General features: G+C 36.2%; 1 protein-coding gene across 3 annotated transcripts in view; it reads right to left on the bottom strand.

The window, feature by feature from the left end:
* Nucleotides 1–3,503: 3,503 nt before the first annotated feature.
* SENP6 (SUMO specific peptidase 6) overlaps nucleotides 3,504–21,068 on the bottom strand; it is a 72,914-nt gene continuing 55,349 nt past the window's right edge. For 2 of the 3 annotated variants that reach the window (XM_081314659.1, XM_081314660.1), the window contains 7 exons: nucleotides 20,380–20,472; nucleotides 19,089–19,513; nucleotides 16,828–16,931; nucleotides 11,499–11,587; nucleotides 6,680–6,748; nucleotides 6,437–6,587; nucleotides 3,504–5,777 (listed from right to left, as the gene is read on the bottom strand). In XM_081314659.1, the coding sequence (XP_081170785.1) occupies nucleotides 5,577–5,777; nucleotides 6,437–6,587; nucleotides 6,680–6,748; nucleotides 11,499–11,587; nucleotides 16,828–16,931; nucleotides 19,089–19,513; nucleotides 20,380–20,472 (1,132 nt within the window). In that variant the 3' untranslated portion in view covers nucleotides 3,504–5,576. The remainder of the gene's footprint in view (nucleotides 5,778–6,436; nucleotides 6,588–6,679; nucleotides 6,749–11,498; nucleotides 11,588–16,827; nucleotides 16,932–19,088; nucleotides 19,514–20,379; nucleotides 20,473–21,068) is intronic. The other variant, XR_014024722.1, reaches the window with a different exon arrangement.

The raw sequence follows: 21,068 nt of genomic DNA, 5'->3' as shown, positions 1-21,068 counted from the left end.
CCTGCGTTGGTGACTGCTTTTCACGAACAGTTCCCATCCCGACCGCATCCGGATCGGCAGACCCGAGGGAAGGGCCCTGCGGTGCGGGATAGTGTTGTGACTCAGGGCCAGCCTGTGGGTCCGACAGCCGGGTCCGATGTATCGGAGGACTCAGATGTGGGGGAGGAGGGAAACGAACCGGCTGATGATGATTTGGAGGCTTTGCAGAGTCCTCAGCCGGGGACCTCTTCTCAGCTGTGTGAGCCCGAGAGTGCGGAGGATGATGACCCACAGCTGGCCCTGTTCAAGGACGCCCGACGCAGGAGGCAGACGAGCAGGGACAAACAAAGAAAGACTATGGGACTCCTCGGGAGGAGGCACAGGGAGACCACGCCCTGAGCTCTCTATAAAAGAAGTGTTTGGGGAGGGGCTGGTTGCTGAAAGCAACTTTTCCGCTTGAGAAGACAAGCTCTTGTGTTTTTGTTAACTGCGTAATTAAATCTTGGCAGAAGCCTTTTAGCCTTGGACGCTTTCCAGACTCTTCTCTTAATTAGGGGTTGCGAGACGAGGGCTGGTTCAGAACACCAAGGGACTCGCAGGAGTCTTCTCCAGCACCATAGTTCAAAGGCTTCAATTCTTTGGCGCTCAGCCTTTCTTATGGTTCAACTTTCACTGCCATACATTGCAACTGGGAAGACCATAGCCTTGACTATACGCACTTTTGTTGACTGGTGATGTCTCTGCTTTTTAGTGTGCTGTCTAGATTTGCCATGGCTTTCCTCCCCAGGAGCGTCTTTTAATTTCTTGGCTACAGTCCCCATCTGCAGTGATTATGGAGCCCAGGAAAATAAAATCTGTCACTACCTCCATTTCTTCCCCATCTATTTTCCAGGAATTGAGAGGGCCGGATGCCATGATCTTGGTTTTCTTAATGTTAAGTTTCAAGCCAACTTTTGCACTCTCCTTCTTCACCCGCAACAAAAGGCTTTTTAGTTCTTCTTCACTTTCTGCCATTAGAGTGGTATCAACTGCATATGTTAGGTTGTTGATATTTCACCCGGCAACCTTAATTCCAACTTTTGATTCATCTAGCCCTGCCTTTCTCATGATGTGCTCTGCATATAAGTTAAATAGGTAGGGCGACAGTATACAGCCTTGCTGGACTCCTTTCCCACTTTTGAACCAATTGGTGGTTCCGTGTCCAGTTCTCACTGTTGCTTCTTGACCCGCATATAGGTTTCTCAAGAGACAAATAAGATGGTCTGGTACTCCCATCTCTTTAAGAACTTGCAACAGTTTGTTGTGATGCACACAATCAAAGGCTTTGGCATAGTCAATGAAGCAGATGTTTTTCTGGAACTCCCTAGCTTTCTTCATGATCCAGCGTATGTTGGCAATTTGATGGTACTTTGTAACTAATAAACATGTTCTTTGAGGAATTTGCAAGTGTCCCGTGTTCTGCTTTGTCTCCGTCAGAACCATGACACAGTACTTGTTTTTTGTTAACCAGTATAGTTTTAATAAAGTGATTTGAGGGTTTGTGTTTATGTGCACTTGTTATGTGTAACATCACTCATTTACTATATACAAAGCATCCACATCTTATTTTCTGAAGCTCCGCTTTTTACCCAAGACCACAGTTGAGGAACATTTATTATAGAAACTACTATTTGAATGGAATTCCTAAAATTATAGTGGAAAGTCCAAGTTTACTTAATTGCATGTCTAGAATTTAATATATAAAAATTAAGTTTTGACCTCACTATTGGTTCTCATCTTAAGGAGAAAAAAATAAGCTGAAATTCTACACTTGCTGAGAACAAGTTTCTTTGACAAGATTTAACCAAATAAAAATGTATATTGCTGAATTGTAGGACATGTAATTTGAAAGCATGACTAAAGAGAAAGTCAATTCCATTTTGCTACCCATCTTTAAAGACAGATGGGTAAACACCAACCTTAGAACAAGACAAAACTGGTATGAAAGGCTATAGTTTTTTCAAAATCCTTAGCAATGAAGATGCTGATTGATAAAGAGTCTCAAACATATATAATTAAAGAGTGTCTCTAGTAAAAGATTTAACTGCAGAAAAGGTGCAGGGAATGAAATACAGCTCTTGGTCTTTCCTGTTGGAGAAGAACAATGCAGCAAAATTAGCAACTCAATAAAATTAGATTTCCTGGAAAAAAAGCTAGCATTTTGCTTGAAGAGCTGCTAATGAACAGTGTAAAACCAGCTCAACCATGGGAAGTCATAGATGAGTAAAATAAAAGCATTTTGGAGATCATCTGTAAAAATAGGAATAAAAATATTATTGGATTATACTGCTTCATTATGTAAGCATGACATTATATGCTTCCTGTCTCAAATCTGACTGCATAATGAAAGCAAGCAGGTGTGAGAGAAATGATTTAGTGTAGGGTCACCTTCCTCCACACATTCTACAACCTGATTTGAGACAGCAAACTGTGAATTTGAAATGGATGAATTTAAAATAACATTTATCACATTGTTCCCTCCCACTATGCTTTAATGGATAAACTTTTGAGAACAAAGCAACAACATGCAGGCAGCTTGCAAAATCACTATAGTAAATGAATATGGAAAATGGAAAATATGGAGTTAGATACTGAAAAAGAAAATACTGGAAATATTGTTTTAAGTATTTTTATACATCACTAAAGGTGACTTTTACAAGAAAGGATATTATTTTATGCATTTGCAATAATTTGTCTCATTTGAAAAGAATGAAATGTTAGGTAGAAAGATGCAAAACATCTAAATAAGAAAAAATAAACTATTGTACCTGGGATAACATATTCTGGATTTAAAATAGTCCCTTAATATCCTGTTCGTGTGAGCAAGCAATCCCTTAGCAAGAAAATTAAAGAACATCACAAGGGAATATTAAATGTCATCTCTACATCTGCTGCCAGCAAATGTTTACCAGAGAGTCATAAATTTTTCATGCTAAGTAACCTAAAACTTTTATAAGAATTCTTGACTGCTATTCCATCCAACATGAAAAGGTATGCAAGATATATATTAATTAGCCTGCCACTTGATATCATTGTCTAAACATTCATTTATTCATATTCCTTTTAGTGAACTGAATTGTGCCCTTGTGCCAGAATAAAAACAGATATACAGTAACTTTTAAGCAAGAATGCAGTTGAATGAATCTATTCAGAAGTAAGGCTTACTAATATTTAGCAAACCTTTTTCCCAAATAAGCTTGTATAAAATTGCAAAAAAGGAAAAATGGAGGAAAGAGATGAAATCTGAAGGTATTAGAAAAAAAACAGCCCAATGTTTTTAAATTTAAAATTATCTTTTACAAATTTTATAATGAATGTATTCTACTATAGGTAAATTTTAAAATGAGAAAAGGCAGAGCTCTAGAACAATCTAACTAACACATGAATTAATCTCCAGTGGATAAATTATTTTTAAAGGCTGTTACTAAGAACACATCTATATTTACCTAAATAATATGCATTACAAATACTCATGGTCATTTCAATTGTTTTCAATGTTTTATTAAAAAAATAAATCTTTTGTCAACATGTTTATCAGCTTGCTGCATGAATGATCCTTTACCATAACATTAAGAGAGAAACATTGCTTTCTTCACATCTTGAAAAGGAATACAAGCTCCAGGCCATTCTCAGGAACAGACCCAAACAAATAAAAACTAGGATAGGCCACAACCTATTAAAAACAAAAGCAAAATCTAATTTCATATAAGTCCAAATATTGCAACAAATAATCTTGCACAAGAATGTGCATTTTGCTATTAAGGTTTCCCTACCATGTGTTCAAGTAACACTAAAAAAAAATTCAAAATAAGTAAATTACATTTGTTGTCAACCCCTTATTCTTACTTTGCTTTTCTACTGCTATTCTGACAAATTTTAGACATAGACTGGAAAATGTAGAACAAATGTTTCTCTTTCTTTTCTAATACCAAGAATTGATTTTATGTTAATTTGTTGGAACAAATAATCTCTGTTTTATTTGTTTTAATACTGACAGTGTCATGAGAGCCCTATTATTGTGCGTCTATTAAAAATAATTTACGGAGGAAAACATGGAAAGCTTTGCCACTAAGTTACTATCCTATTATTGTTACATTGAGGTGTATAGGATTTAAACAAGGTGAATTCAGGGCAGCAGACCAAAGTGATGTATTCTTCAGAATTTTTCTTTGGACAAAGCAATCTCTGACCCTGTACAAAACATGACTATTGAGGTGACATCAACATAATAAAAGTAAAAAATTGGGTGCAAATATTCTTTCTACACAGAATGTTCTACTGTGAAGAGGCTGAAAAGGATTGTATGTTGCAATGGCAATATTGCCTGTTTCATCCACAATATTTTTCATTACATCAAAGTTATCCTCCTTCCCAAAAAGAAGAATTTCTTTTTAACAAAGGCGCTATTCAACAAACATATTTGCAAAAGTGTTTCAGTTCCCTCATTTGAGGACAATATCTTGTGAGTATTTTTAAAATGTAGTAAGACCTAGTTGCTTCCTTTTGGATTTTCAGAGGTTGGTATAAGAAAGCTATTGTCTTTTTACACAATTTAAAAATCAAATTACATCATGGAAATAATGCCAACAAGGTGACTTAGAATCATTAGAGACTTCTAGTTTAAGTAAGAAGCAAGCAAGCAATGATGTCTAGCAATATTTTGGTTTTTCTGTGTGTTACAAAAAATAGTACTCATACATTAAAAAAATTTCGGATAGATAAAGCACATATGAATGCAACATTCAGAATTCTGACAGAAAATTTAAGGTGGGCAATTTGCTGCTACATTTACCAAAAATACAATTTATAATGAAAGGATTGTGAAAATACATTTAAACAACATTCAGGAACCACATAAAATAATAAAGGAGGATCTAACAGTACTACTCAAGCCACCTTTGAGACTCTATTATAAATACTGCTTGAGTAAGACTTGCAATCAGAAAGCAGCATTTCCCAAGTATTTGTGAACCACTTCTCCCAGTAATCTGAAGCATTTGTTGCTGAATATTGTATTGCTTGCACTTGGATTTTTAAATGCAAACCACTCACCTTGGAAATACAATGCATTTAGACACATTCTTAATTTTTTTTGCACATTTCTGAAGCAGAACATCTTGTAATGGCAATTGTAAATTAAAATATGAATTTGATTATCTTTCTACATAAGCATTCCCCATGCAATATAGAAGTCTTACTGGGAAATATTCAATAAATTTACTTAACACAGAAAAAGTTAACCAATTTATCCTATAAATATTTTATTTGTTTTGTGTCTAGAATTTGCTATTAAGTTCTATAAACAGAAACACATAACAAAGGTTTCCTAAGTAGTGAAAAACATAATTACAAAGGTTGAAAAAAGTTGGCCTAATCAACATATATACAGATTATTCTACTTAATACACTGGGGGAATTGGATTTATATCCCTCAACAGTAAGTTTACTTACTGATAATACTAGAAGTCCTTTGTTTTGGTAGAGACAAGTAAATTTCAAGGTGATTTTTTTCCCTTTTAAATTTTTTTTTGATGTATAGTTAATAAATGACAAAAGATTCAGCTGCTGATAAATTGTTCTGTTCTTTCTTGAAAATATTTATCTGTTAGATTAGTGTCTTTCTGCCCCTTCCTTTCTTTGTTTTGCTGTTCTTGTAGATTCAGGATTATGTTTTTTATTTCTTCTCGTTTTGTTTTCATTCTTGGACGTGGAAACCAGTCTGTTAGATTCATTGGCAGTTCAAAGCTTAGAATAGGATTCTAGGAGAAACCAAACAGACAGACTTACAGTAGTGTCTACATGGAATTTCTACATAATAACATTGTACAAAGTACTACAGCTTTAGGAGTTAAAAATCTTGTCAATGTTACATTTGAAACTTTTCCCAATCCTTCATGCACATTTTTAAAAGTTTCAATGATGGCGCTTTTCTGTGGATCCAGCTCTATCCATCATCTGCATTTCATAATAGTCTTACACAACAGTCAAGACTGCTAGGAAATCTTCCCACAAATATTTTCACACTTTTCTCCCTTTCTGGGGGTTACCTTCCTACCCTTCTAGGAACTCAATTCTAGAAAACAAACACCTGCAAACACGATTTGCCTTCTCAAGAAGCAACAGGCAAAGCATGAAACAAATAGGGAATTCATCTAAGAATGCACCTGTACAATTCTATTGTTTAAATAGTAGAAATCAGTCTTAATAAATCTAAACTCTTTCACCGTCTTGACATTTATTTATTTTATTCATAGTTTATACTGTGCTAATTATATGCTTGTGTAATTTTAACAATGACTTTACCATTTTTAAAGCAATGTAAGATATAAATTATGTAAAATGAATGAAATATTGAAACTAAATTAAATAACTTAGGACAAAAATCAGAATGTAACATTTGAAGGACCAAAAAATTCACCTCAAAAAAGCTCTCCACATACTGTAAAACATAAACTCCACAGTCACTGAAATTGTTCTGTTGTGGCACTTTGGGGTTTGAGCCTTTCATGACATCTTTGGAGAAACTTCGTCTGCTCCCTTTCCTTACTTCCCATTCCACTTCCAAATACCTGCAACACAAAAATCAAGCACCAGAAGAACATTTGTATTGAGTATTCCAATATGGAAGATAAGTTTAATATTATAAAGGCTAATTACTTACTCCCTTAGTGTTCTGACAACATTTGATCGGGAAGGGCCTCTTAGTGAATCCATCAGCAGAATGCAAGGCCTAAAAAAGATACAGTATGTTTTCACTTCTTTGCTATACTCTCACATTAAATCATTTAGGTTACAGATATGAAGAACCCTTTTCTGTTCACATTATGAATAAAATATGGTATTCAATTTTGTTTTCATCCAAATATCAAGTCTACAAAAATTGTATGGTGAACTATAACTAGATTTAGTCTTTCAATCAATCAATCAATCATCAATCAATCAATCAATCAATCAATCAAAATAGAGCTGGAAGGGACCTTGGAGGTCTTCTAGTCCAGCCTCCTGCTCAAGCAGGAAACCCACATCATTTCAGACAAGTGGCTGTCCAGTCTCTTCTTAAAACCCTCAAGTGATGAAGCACCCACAATGTCTGAAAGCAAAAGCTGTTCCACTGGTTAATTGTCCTCACTGCTAGGAAGTTTCTCCTTAATTCCAGGTTGCTTCTCTCCTTGATTAGCTTCCATCCTTTGTTTCCTGTCTTGCCTTCTGGTGCTTCGGAAAATAAGTTGACCCCCTCCTCCTCCTTGTGGCAGCCTCTCAAACACTGGAATACTTGTTATCATATCCCCCCTAGTCCTTCTTTTCTCTAGACTGGCCATTCCCAAATCCTGCAACCGTTCTTCATATGTTTTAGTCTCCAGGCCTTTAATCATCTTATTGCTCTTCCTTGCACTTTTTTCCCCAAAGTCTCAAAATCTTTTTGTAATGTGGTGACCAAAACTGGATGCAGTATTCCAGATGTGGCCTTACTAAGGCTTTATAAAGAGGTACTAATACTTCACCTGATTTTGATTCTATGCCTCTGTTTATACAACCAAGGCACTGCTGACTCATGTTTAAGTGATCGTCCACTAGGACTCCAAGGTCCCTCTCACAGTTACTGTTTTTCAACCAAGTTTCACCTAATCTGTACTTGTACCTTTGCTTTTCCTGCCCAGGTATAAAACCTTGCTTTCTCCACATTAAATATAATTTTGTTGAATAGGGCCCATTGTTCAATTCTGTCAAGATCTTTTTGGATTTTGAGTTTATCTTCTGGGGTGTTGGCTATTCCTGCCAGTTTAGTGTCATCTGAAAATTTGATGAAATCCCCCTCTATTCCCTCATCTAAGCCATTTATGAAGATATTGAAGAGTACTGGGCCTAAGACAGAACCTTGTGGTACCCCAATGCTTACTTCCCTCCATGTAGATGTAGTACCATTAAGGAGTGCTCGTTGAGTACAGTTTGTCAGCCAATTACAAATCCATCTGGTGGTGATGCTGTCTATCCCACATTTTTCTAGCTTACCAATAAGTAGGTTGTGGAATTCTTTAAATGCCTTGCTGAAGTCTAAATATACTATGTCCACAGCATTTTGCTGGTCTACTAATTCAGTCACTTTGTCAAAGAATGGTTTGGCATGATCTGTTTTTAATAAACTTGTGCTGGCTACTAGTTATATCTTTTGTTTCTAGATGTTTCTTTGATTAAATTCAATACTAAGTAGGAACCTTTGTTATAAAAACAGGGCTAAACAGAACAAAAATAGGTACACTTAACGTTGCTCTGAAATACAGGTAGTCCTCGAGTTACAAATGTAATGGAACCTGCCCATTCCACTCATGACTTGAAAACTCGTGGGAGTGAATCTCATACCTCAACTAAGATCACTCCCTTGCTTGTTAAGATGCATGTGGTTCGTTAAGTTCACATGAGGTATCTCAGGGTGGGGAAGGCCATAGAGGGCCTAGTGATGGACCAGGCCCCCAAGCCTTTCCGACCCACTAAGATAGCTCATGTTTTCCCTCTCTCTTCCTGCTGCACCGGACTCAACTTGAAAAGATCTGTCTCTTCTCTGCCTTGGTTCCTGCTGCTGCCCAGATGAGGCTGGGGAATGCTTCCGTGTGCCTCTGGAGGTTGGCGCCGGCCGCTGGAGGCCTTTTCCAGGCCACTGCCGCTGGAATCTAAGGCCGGGACATGCTTCTGTGGCCCTCCGGAAGGTGGATCCAGGCACTGGATGCCTTATCCAGGCTGGTGCCGCCCAGCTCTGAGGCTGGGGGATGCTTCTGCAGCCCTCCGGAGGCCTGTTTCTGGGAAGAAGCAGTTTGGAAAAGGCCTCTAATGCCCAGATCGGGCCTACGGAGGGCCATAGAAGCATTCCCTTCCCTCAGATCCGGGCGGCAGTGGCCTAGAAAAGGCCTCCAGCATCCAGATCCACCTTCCAGAGGGCTGCAAAAGTGTCCCCTGGCTTTGGTTCTATTCTCTGTTGCAGAGAACAGAGGCCTAAAGTACCATGAGATCATGAGAGATCAGTAGCATGAGATCTTGCGACACTGATCTCACATGATCCTGTGTTACTTTAGACCTCCATTCTCTGCGAACGCACCGAAGGCCTGGAGCAGCCAAGAATGGAAGGATCTCAATCTTCGCAGGGTGAGTATTGAAGGCCTAGTACCTAGGGAGATGTGGGGTGTGGGTGGGGAGGACTAGGGTGAATGTTGCCGTACTACTGTGGTCACTTGCAAGGGTGAACGACCGCCGTGGTGTGGCAACATTCGTAATTTCGGGACTTTCTCATAAGCACTAGGAGGCACTCATAATGTAACTTTGAATGAGCGTTAAGTCAATGCTTGTAACTTGGGGATTACCTGTCCTGCACATTTTTGGAACCTGTAAGATTTTAAAAACAAGGTTTTTTTTATTTGTTCAGTGATATTTGGGTTGATGACTAAAACCTACTTTTAACATCCTTCCCTATAGGTTGAGCAAGAGACTCTGTTACAGCTTATGACTATTTATTGAGCTCTTCACAAAGGAAAAAATAGTTCAGTATTATGAGTCAGTCTCTTAACCTGCATTCTATACAATATTTGAAAATTAATGCTTAGAACAGTACTACAGACTGGGCTATGTATGTTTCAAACAATTCTTGTGGAATTTTTGCAAGACTGAAAAAATTAAATACACGACTGCTTAAATGAGTTGCTTGATTAAAATATGTCTAATACAATTCTTCAAGTAGTAACATCTTTACTCAGACTTACAGGGAAATCTGTAAACAAGATACAGCTATTTTACTAAGTAGCAGAGAGATGCTACTTAAAACACAAATTTTGAGGCACTTCCTTAAGCCATTTTAAAAATATGCACAGCTGTGATATGAAATAATATAGACAAAGAAATAAATTGTTTTTCCACATTATTCCAGGAGGACAGATGCAATTTTAACTTGCAAATTATAATGCCTAAAGGATTTCACTAAATGGAATTTGGAAAAAGGACTTCAGAAATATACTCTGTTCTACACCCAGTTATTTTTGATCTATTCAAAATTTAACAGCAATGTTCTTCTTTTCTCAGTCAGGGAACTACCTGGATATAAGGAGGCAATTCTAATGGTAATTAAAACTTCCTATCACAAAAAAAATTAAGAAACTGATGACACCATAAAAACATTAAAGTGACATCCAGTTTGATGCAGTAGTTAGGGCATCAGGCTGGAAAACAGGAGACTGTGAGTTCTAGTCCCTACTTAGACAGAAGGCCAGCAGTTGACCTTAGGCGAATGGTTTTCTCAGTTCTAGGAAAAAAGCAATGGCAAACCTGCCAAGGAAACTGCACGGACTCGTCTTTGAGAATCAAACACAACTGAACGGAAAACAAAAAAGCAACACAAATAGCTTTGAGGTAAAATGTTGGGATACTTAAACAATTTTCCCCTTTTCAAAGAAAAGTTGGCATCTGATCTAATAAATAATAATAGTAATAATAGAGTTGGAAGGGACCTTGGAGGTCTTCTAGTCAAACCCCCCTGTTCAGGCAGAATATACCATTTCAGACAAATGGTTGTCCAACTGATTAATTGTTCTAACTGTCAGGAATGGATCAGCCATTCTTAGATTTCAGCCAGAGAATAAGATACAGAACAACCACCTCTCAGAATCAACTTGGGCCAAAGTCTGGCTTAAAGACGTAATAATAGTCTCACGGCAAACAGAATTTATGTCTTTATCAAATAATAATTATTAATTATGTCTGTTTTTCTGAATTTAGTTCCATCTGATGATGGACACAGCCGATCAAAGTTGCCAGAGAATTAGATTGTTATTCCTCAGAAGACTGCAGTTGGACCCAGGCTTCTCTATTGAAGCACAGGATTTAGTGAAAGTTTTCTGTCAAGGAAAACAGATGGAACAAATACTTGATTCAGTTTCCCCTTCAGACTAGTATACCAAAAAGATTTTGAAAACTAACAATACAGGTAGTCCTCTAATTATAACGGTTCATTTAGTGACCGTTTGAAATTACAACGGCACTGGAAATAAGTGTCTTATGACCATTTTTCACACTTACAATCAGTGTCCGTATCCCCATGATCACATGATCAAACTTCAGATGCTTGGCAACTGACACATATTTATGGTGGTCACATTGTTCCAGGGTCATGTGATCGTAACCTTCTGACAAGCAAAGTCAATGGGGAAATCAGATTCACTTAACAACTGTGATACTAACTTGACAACTGTAGTGATTCACTTAACTGTGGCAAGAAAGATCGTAAAATGGGGCAAAACTCACTTAGCAAATGTCTCACTTAGCAACATAAATTTTGGGGTGTAAGTCAAGAACTACCTGTAATACAAAAGTAAATTAGAAAGAATTGTAAAATGACAAACAGTTTGGGAGCAGAACTTGTAATGATTTTCAAGATGGCATTTCATCTTTGCAGCTTACCTGAAGATGTATACAAGTTATAAATATCTTACTTTAAAACTTACTGTTTGCATGTAGTCGGCTTTAGATGCCATCGTCCTAATTCTGAATTACAGTTATCATCAGCAAGACCATCATCATCGCTACTATTGTCCTAGAGAAAAAAAAACCTATTTTAATATAATGTTCAAAATCAGAGTTATAAGAAAAATAGGGATCTGCTACATGATCTGAAGTACATAGGCAGAAATTCAGCTTCCCCAAACTTTATCGATAGTAGCAATTAAATGTTTTACTATTCTACCCTCCAAATATGCCTTTGAGATTGAAAAGGTTCGGGGTAATCAGGAATGGATATTACATATGTGTAAAAGCACTGTAATCTTCATGTACTTTTGATATGTTATTCATAACAAATTTCTGAATTCATATTTCATTCATGTCTTTTGCATCTGCTCTGGGAGATGAACCTCAAATCGCTAATGTAAATAAAGTAGATTCTGTAAGCCTGGTATCTGCTTACTCTCCATTTCTCAAAAAGCTATATTGGAGCATTATTAAATAGTGTAAATGTAACCCAAGATAACTGTCATCTTCTAACTTTTCTTAATACTGTTAATAATTGTAACAATAACAGCCATCAAAAATTGATCAGCCTTTAATTTCCATAATGAATTTCTTGCCATGTAAATAATTATGTCATTAGTAGAAACGGCTATTTTTTTAAAATGTTTTTGCTTTTTGATGTTAAAAAAAAAGACAGAAGTTCATTTAAGGTACTCAAACACTCTGCTGAAATACCATCTCCCAATACGCATAGGATTCTACCAAGCAATTTAAAGGAGTCTTTGGGGACAGTACCAGTTTACACACTGAAAACTGAAGCCTGAAATCAGGGCTTATCCAAGTGCATATTTCTCCATACACATGATTAAACTCTAATTTAAAAATTATATCATAGCACAGTCTTAACTTTACAATTCTGTAAAATCTTAAAAGAGACCTCAGTTTCCAACAGTCTTTCACCCTTTTTCAGCAGTTAGAAAGCGTGTATGCAACTCCACAGCCATTTCATATTTTCTCCTCAGAGTGCCAAAAAGCATCTGAATGTCTTTGGATCATAAAAGTATCAATTATTTCTTTTCATTGTTTGGACTTGGAGGGTACCCAATTCCCAAAACAATTCTGGATGGCTGACATCTATTGTTTGGAGCTACACATAAATATGATAAAATAATTCTTGCAGCAGCCCAAAAAAATGCTTTCGTCCTTACAGAAGAATGGGTTTTTCTAATTAAAACACTGGCTATAAGTCAACATTGCTCACTTATTGCATCACTCAGCTCATTTGTTGTAGAAATTAACATGATAAATATATTACAGAACAGCAGGGACATGGATTGTCCTGAAACAATCCAACTATGAAATTGATGGTTTGAGAAGGATGGGAATCAAGTGTGAAACCCAATTTGCTTTTTTATCCAAGCATGAAACAAAATGTGGGTGCTTTGAATAGCATCATATAGAATGTCCCAATGGCTACTTCATGGCTTATGACTGAGCTGCCCCTTTTTCAGTCAGTTTCCAGTCTAGCCAGGAAAATAGTAGGTCCTAGTTAACTGCTATTAGCTTAGATTGGTTCTAAAACTTTTGTTTTAGGGAAAATAGCATTCATTTGAGAAGTATTTTATGGTGGTTTGGGATAGTTTTTTTGAGCTTTAGGTGTGATGCTGGCATGCTTGTTTGTTCTCTTGTAAAGATTAAACAAATAAAAGGCTGCTGCTGTTGTTTGACAGCACGAATAACATTATTTATGCAATCAAAAAAGCAGTGGCAGACTTTTATTTGATTCTTTTGTTGCTACCAGCTACATCTATGAACTAACAAAAGCATCAGCATAGAAAAAAAAAGTTGCTTTATTGAATAAATAATTTGAAAAAAGCCAAAAAGAAAACTTGATCAAGTTGTGTTTTCCCATTGTTTTTATTTTTTTATTTTTTTATTTGTTTAAAATCAAGCCTTTCACCAAATCTGTAATTTGAATAATTGATTAATATTCAGCATGGACTACCATCCACTACTCTTGTGAACCTAGAGTAAAAACAATTAGGAGCAGCTAGCTGCACATCCCCCGTTTACTAAGGTTACAACTCCCAAAATATTTTGAATTCTGTTCTAAAGAAAATGGAAAACAAAGGTTACTACAGATATTTCCCCCCCACTGGAATACCGTGAACTCCAAATATTCTCTCAAAACATTATGCCTCAAGGTGAAGTCAAAAACATGTTTTTTATGCCTGGCTGAGGAATTCTGGGAGTCCACAAGTCATAAAAGGGCCAAATTTGAAGACCCTTGGTATACATCCTTAAAACATAGGTAAAGGTAAAGGTTCCCCCGCACATGCGTGCTAGTCGTTTCCAACTCTAGGGGCCGGTGCTCATCTCCGTTTCAAAGCCGAAGAGGCAGCGCTTGTCCGAGGACGTCTACGTGGTCATGTGGCCGGCATGACTAGACGCCAAAGGCGCACAGAACGCTGTTACCTTCCCACCGGAGTGGTCCCTATTTTTCTACTTGCATTTTTACGTGCTTTCGAACTGCTAGGTTGGCAGAAGCTGGGACGAGTAACAGGCTAAAAGCCTGTGCGTAATGAAGAGCATAAGATAAGACCATATAGAAAAGCAACCGGAGTATATATAGTTGCAAAGAATATATTTAAGCCTTTTTTTTCCAAACTGAGAAAAACTGATGATCTGGATGACACAATTTCCAGTCTACAGATGCAATGATGGTGGAGCCTGCCTACTACTTACATTTGTATAAGATGGTAGCTGGATTTTATTTTACTGAATTAATTTTTCTTTAAAGGATCTGGTGTTTCAAACTACAAGGACTTGAAATTTTTATTATCTAACTAGCTATTACTAGATTTCATTAGAAAAAAGTACATGGTTTAAAAAACTAAGAGTCAAACTATTATGACTTTTTATCCAGGATATTGCAGCACTTTTTGACTTAAATTGTAAGCTTCCAAACTATATTCTTTGATATTTAAAACAATGTTGAAACAAAATTTAACTTCTTAACCATTTTAAATTAAAAGGGTCAAAGCAAACAGTGGTATAATACATTCTGATTAGTAGAATTTGATAATGCAGAATGAAACTTTATACAATTACTGAAACATTTTTTCGAAAGCAAACCAAACTGTGAGAAAGTCAACTTAAAAAATGAATTCAAATTCCTTACAACTAAATTCCTTTTCCAAATATTTAAGCATACACTATAGATTACAACTAAATCCAAGAAGACTTTGGGCTCTTACTGCCACTGTCTGTACATTATTATAATTATTCTTGCAGATAAAATTGAGCAGCTGAAATATCTATCAACACATAACACTGCAATAAGGCATCATTACATAACTATTAGGAAGGGGGGAAAATGTAAATTCAAATACTTAAAAACAATGGTTAACTTTGCAGTAATTCTCTGGTTACCAATATGGTTGACAAACTGTAAATGAACACAGTTTAGCCAAATGTAACATCTGCTTTCTGGCTGCGCTTGAGAAATACATGCAAAAATCACTGCTATATTTCCTGAGAAGATGCTAAAACAAAAGGGTTCTGAGATTCTTGTTGCCTTTGTGCAGATTAATGCCATACTGCCTATACTTCCTCACCTCTTTGCTGTACAGGATATGCCTAGACCTTGTATCATGGAGGCTTCCTCAAAGAACAAGAAGCAGAAATTTCATTTTCTTTGTATCTTTGTGAAAACTGATATGAACAAGGCAGCTGCTACTCAAGAGTAACAGTCAATAGCCTACATGAATGAAAAAAAAATCATATCTAATCTCTAGCAAACCTGAAAAAATGTATTCTCTTGACAACAATAACTGTATAGTCTGTCTTTATGGAAGTACAGTAATGAAAATTCTCACTTTTTACGATCAGAAAAGTGAGTAAAGCTTGCCTTCTAGTGGTTAGTACTGGGAATATGATTATGAAAGTGCTATCCAGAGCAGAGATTAGAAAATACTGTAATATTTTTAATGAACATATAGCAGATATATATAAAAAATTCTAAGCATGCCTGCATGCGCACGTGCGTACACACACACACACACACACCCCTTACAATTCCACCAATGAACTTTATCAAACAAAATACAACACAATATCAATTGTTATCTTACTACTTTTATTTCAAAAGAGTGATAAAATCACTTGTCTGCTAATTTAGAGCTTGTTTTACCATGGTTTATTGAGTAACTAACTACAAATAGTCCGTGACTTACTTATTACCACAACTGGGACTGATATTTCAGCCACTAAGTGATGGGGCTGTCAAGTAAGTTTTGCCCAATTTTATGACTTTTTTTGCCATGGTCATTAAATGAATCAAATAGTCAATAAAAATAATCCGGCTTCCCCATTGACTTTACTTGTTGGGAGTCCCCTAGGAAGGTTGCATATGGGACACTGCAGCCAACATAAACATATGCCTGTTACCAAATGACCAAATTTTGATCACATGACCACGCGGAAGCTACAATGGTTTTACGTGCAAGGTCCCTTCGTAAGTCACTTCTTCCAGCACCATAACTTTAAACTAGGGGTGTCAAACTGCTGGCCCATGGGCTGGTTGTAAGCCGCCCTGAGTCTTCGGAGAAGGGCAGGATATAAATGGAATTAAAATAAAATAAATAAAATACGGAGGCCGCGTCTATCCCAGCTCCGGCAATGCAAAAAAAAGTTGCGATACGTTGCGACACGTGATGTGGCGAGTTTGACACCCATGATTTGAACAGTTATTAAACAAACTGTCCTAAACTGAGGACCACCTATATAGTCTCTCTCCCTCCCTCCCTATTATTATATGGGTGTCTTTGTCAGACCAAAGGTTAAATCCTAGGCTTTTTTCTCCTGCCTTTTCAAAGCAATGGATTCTTGATCATTTTTCCCATCTTTGTACACTGACCTCTGTTCTGTATTTACACAACTGTTCCATATAAATTTAGTTTCTGCCTTCAATCCAGGAAATTTCCCAATGACAAACTAAGGCATAAAAAATATTTACGGCTATCTAATATATATACAACATGATAGCTCCAAACCAAGGAAACAATGTTACGGCCTAACAACATATTTGAACCCAGCCACTTGCTACAAGCTTGTTTAATGTCTCTCAAATTCAAAAATTGAAATAATCTCAATTTTACCTATGCCAGAACAAACAATATTTAAAACAGAATCATTTTAACAAGTTGTTCAAAGAATGATTACCATACTCATTCTACTTGTTTTCACTGTTTTTAAAACATTGTTGGGAAAGCTTACTCTGTATACAAAAATAACAGTTACCTAATCACGTTATTTTAGATGTTTTACCTGGTTATCTTGATCTTCTGGAAAATATATGAGCTCATCTTCATTTAGTATATTGCTGTCAGCAGAATTTTCGCTACAGTTTAGCCTGATTTTCTGTAAACCATCTGTATTCATCATGAAGATTAACAAAATAATATAAAGAAACATTATCATAACTTTATGAAAAAGGTTAAATCTCCAAAGGAATATTGTTTATTTTTTAGCATAAATCTTTCTTCTTAAAAAGGATTTAGTTTGGCTTGACAAATTAAAACTTCCTCTTTAACTATTACCATCAGCAACCTTACCCATGATTTGAGAACTTGGGAGTCGTCCTATTTATGGCAATTAATGCCCATATAAGTGGCTATCAGGCTGCTGTTTCAATTATCAAAATAAAAGCACTCCTATAAATTCCATCCTTAATGTTCTATATTTCAAGAAAACAATTCTAAAAAAGGGATATCACTATCATTACTAACTATATTAAATAGTTCAATATGTGAAAGATCACAGTAGCAGCTTGTTTTCTGATTATTCACTGTGAGAAAATTTTCCACGTTTTTTTCCATATGAACATATGGAATTCAGGCACCAGGAACAGTTTGACTCTGATTATCTCTAATGTGAAAACTGGAAAACATACTTGGCCCACACAAGTCCTACTTGTATCTACAAATCTCCATGTCACACTCGACATACCCAAGTCCCAAAGAGGATATAGCAAGATCGTGATCATATATTGATCAAGACTAAGTAGCTTTTACTTTTCCTCCACATGTTGCCATATATTTTATTATAAGTTGTAATGAAAAAAGACTTACAAATAAAGGTTACATACAAGTTTGGCAGTAAGCAAGTTGGTCAGGATATTAGGCCCTCTCTCTTCCTGATACATTAAGTGAACTGATTGTCCATCTAAATAACTCTTTAAACAACTGTATAAGCATATAGTCAACTGCAGGGATGTGAGGCTATTTTGTGAACTTGATCAATGTATACAATTCTGGACAGAATCTGGAGAGAAGTCATGAATGATGCAATGAATTCCTGGGTCTTAGAAAGCAGGTCTATTCCCTTAGGGCCAAGGTAACAGAACTGGAGAAGCAGAGGAAAATAGAGATTGGTGACAAAAGTCACTGGGGGTGACAGTACTATCCCATCCCATATAATATCTCAATAATGATAAAGAACAGGGATGTTAAGACAGGAAGATGACACTCCAAGGAAGCCTGAACCAACCAAAAACATTGATGCAAGTAGACCTAAAAAAAAGCAGTTACATTTACTGCAAAAAAAAAAAAGAAGATGATTGGTTAAAGAAAGTCACGTCATCTGGATGGTCATATATACTTTTAATAAATAAATAAATAAAGGCAAAAGTCAAAATGGGCAATTTTTTTCACAATCACTGGAACCTATTCAAAACTGGCTGCCAACTGCACTAAACATGTGGTCCTCAATGGAACTGCAACTACATGGAGGGAAGTATGCAGTGGGGTACCCCAAGGTTCTGTTTTAGGCCCAGTACTCTTCAACATCTTCATCAATGTTTTGGATGAAGGGATAGTTGGGGAACTCATCAAATTTGTAGATGACCTGGCAGGAATAGCCAACACTTCTTTGGAACCAAGAACAGACTTTTTTATACAGCCCATAATCAAACTTGTGGAATTTACTGCTAGAATACTGTTAGGCACTTTGCTTTTAAAAAGGAACTGAATCAATTCATTGAAAATCAGATGATCAGTGGCTAGTATTGCTGACAACTATTTGCTGCTTATTAAATCATAGGCACTATTCCTTAAATACTAGTTAATGGGGAGCAACCGTCCTTACTTAAGGTGCATCCAGCTGACCACGTGATATAGAATGATGGACTAAACATTATTTACTCTAATGCACAGCTGGTTTTCTAGGTATTCTCGGGTGGAAGTCCTCTCAATCGTGCTTTTAATAAAACTTTGGATCTTCTGTACCTAAAATCCAAGGTGAGGTTGACCTGAACATTGGTTATAAAGGTAACCTGAAATAATTTTAAATATATAAATCTACCTGCAGGAAAACAAACTATTTTGACAATTAATTACACTTCAACATTATAGTGGTTTGTTCATGAAATGCAATTATGTACACATACCCATAACATAACTGCCTTATCTACAATCTACCTATTGTGCTCTAAATTACAAAGTTGATCAACCTGTTACTAAAGTGTAACATTTTTGTACTTTTTAAAATTCCCAATACTAAAACAAAATTGAATAGGCAAGACTACATACCACTAGCTTGGATGTGAATTTTATGTTCATTTTGCATTCCATTTGCCTCTGAAGTTTTAAGATCATGTTTAGGACATATGGGTTCCACAGTTCTGAATTCTTCTATAGCGCTGTTCAAATGATTTAATTTTTTAAAGCCACTTTTCTCAGAAGAGTTTCTTTTGCAGTATAGTGGTTCAGTCTCCTCCGAATCTGTGTTTGTGTCAGTTAATTCTGAAATATGTTTCTTGCTGAACAACTTCCTTGTTAGAGGAGACTGCTGTAATAGATCCATTTCAGGGCATACAGGAGATGAAGCACTTCTATCTTGATCTAAAGAGGAAGACTTAACCTGTGTAGATACATTTTCCTGGTAGTGTGGGTTAGCCTCATATATTGGTTTCTCGAAACCTGGAAAGCAGATGACAGCCAAGAACCAGTGTGCACTGCAAATGAAAAACAACAACAAAGAATTTAAAAGGTATCTTCATAACACGTCCTAACAGTATCCAATACATTTTCACAATGCTCCCCTACCTCTTCTTCCTGATAATGCTATATTTCAACATAACGTCAAGCGAAACTACCTGCTCATCTGTCTTGCTCTAACTTTAGAACTAAAATGGGAGGACAACAAATAAGGCCCACCCATTCAGAGATATTTTGTTCTCTAATCATGAATGAGTCCCCGAGAATGGAATTAGAGCACGCATCTCATTTAATTTCTTTCTGTTAAGAGAAAGGAATATGATTTACTCCTTGCCAGAAAAGTGTTTAGAACAGCTGTCAGGTATACTGAGGCATGTCACTGTAACTAATTCTATCCCCTCTCAAGCATGACGTGGAGAAGAGCAAGAAGAATCTGCTTCACAAGTTCCTGAAAGGGCAATGAACACGATGGCTGCTTTTAGAGATTATCTGCGAGACATAACAATCAGTGTGTGTATTAAAGAATTCCCTTTTTGTATGTGAGAGAGGAGAAGGGAAAGCCTGTATATTCTCAGAGCAAAGGGTGGCAAACTAAAAGGCAAAATCTCAAAAGAGCTAGGGCTTTTGAGGATCTCTCCATCGTAGGTTCCAGTGGCATACACACCATATTACATCAGAATGTGCATGTTTGGTTCTGAACACAACTATTGTGATTTGTAAACTATGATTTATAATTTACCTTACACATGAATTATATAAATTAACCTTAAGTATGTTTTAGTTATATTCATATATTATGCTCAATAAATATTGTTAAAAGAAATATCTGATGTATGGATTCTACCAATATAAATGAAATTCCAATGCTCTACACATTACTTACGCTTCATTAAGAGGAACAAAAATAAAATCTTTTTCAAAAATATCAACATGTCGCGTCCATGTTTTTACTCGACCATGCCGTTTCTGCTGAATTCTGTGAATAAATTAACAAGAAATGAAATGTTTTTATAATTTTTTAGAAGATGTTTAGGGAATTAAGTATTAAGCATTTTTCTACCCACAGTAAGAATTTATTAATTACTATATTCTATATTCTTCCACACAGGTACTCATATCAGTACATTTCTCTAACCTAGAATCTCTAGATGTTATTGGATCCCAACATCAAATCAAAAACATATTAAATTGTACGAATTGGCTTTACATAAATAACTACAGGTAGTCCTCGACTTACAAAAGTTCGTTTAGTGAAAGGCAGTAAAAAAGTGACTTGTGACTGTTTTTCACACTTATAACCATTTTAGTAAGCTTGGGGGTCATGTGATCACTTTTTACAACTTCCCGACAAGCAAAGGCAATGGGGAAGCTAGATTCAGTTAATAACTGTGTTACTATCTTAACAACTGCAATGATTCTCTTAATGACTGTGGCAAGAAAAATGGGGCAAAATTCACTTAACAAATGTTTCGTTTTAACAACAGGAATTTTGGGCTCAATTGTGGTCATGAGTCGAGGACTACCTGTATTTCTGTTAGGCAGCTTGTTTAACTGAAATTTTACAAATATCTC

This window comes from Vipera berus (assembly GCF_964194415.1).
Source record: "Vipera berus genome assembly, chromosome: 1".
NCBI classification, from domain to species: Eukaryota; Metazoa; Chordata; class Lepidosauria; order Squamata; family Viperidae; genus Vipera; species Vipera berus.
Note: the sequence above shows the minus strand (reverse complement) of the source record. Positions and strands in the feature narration are given on the sequence as shown.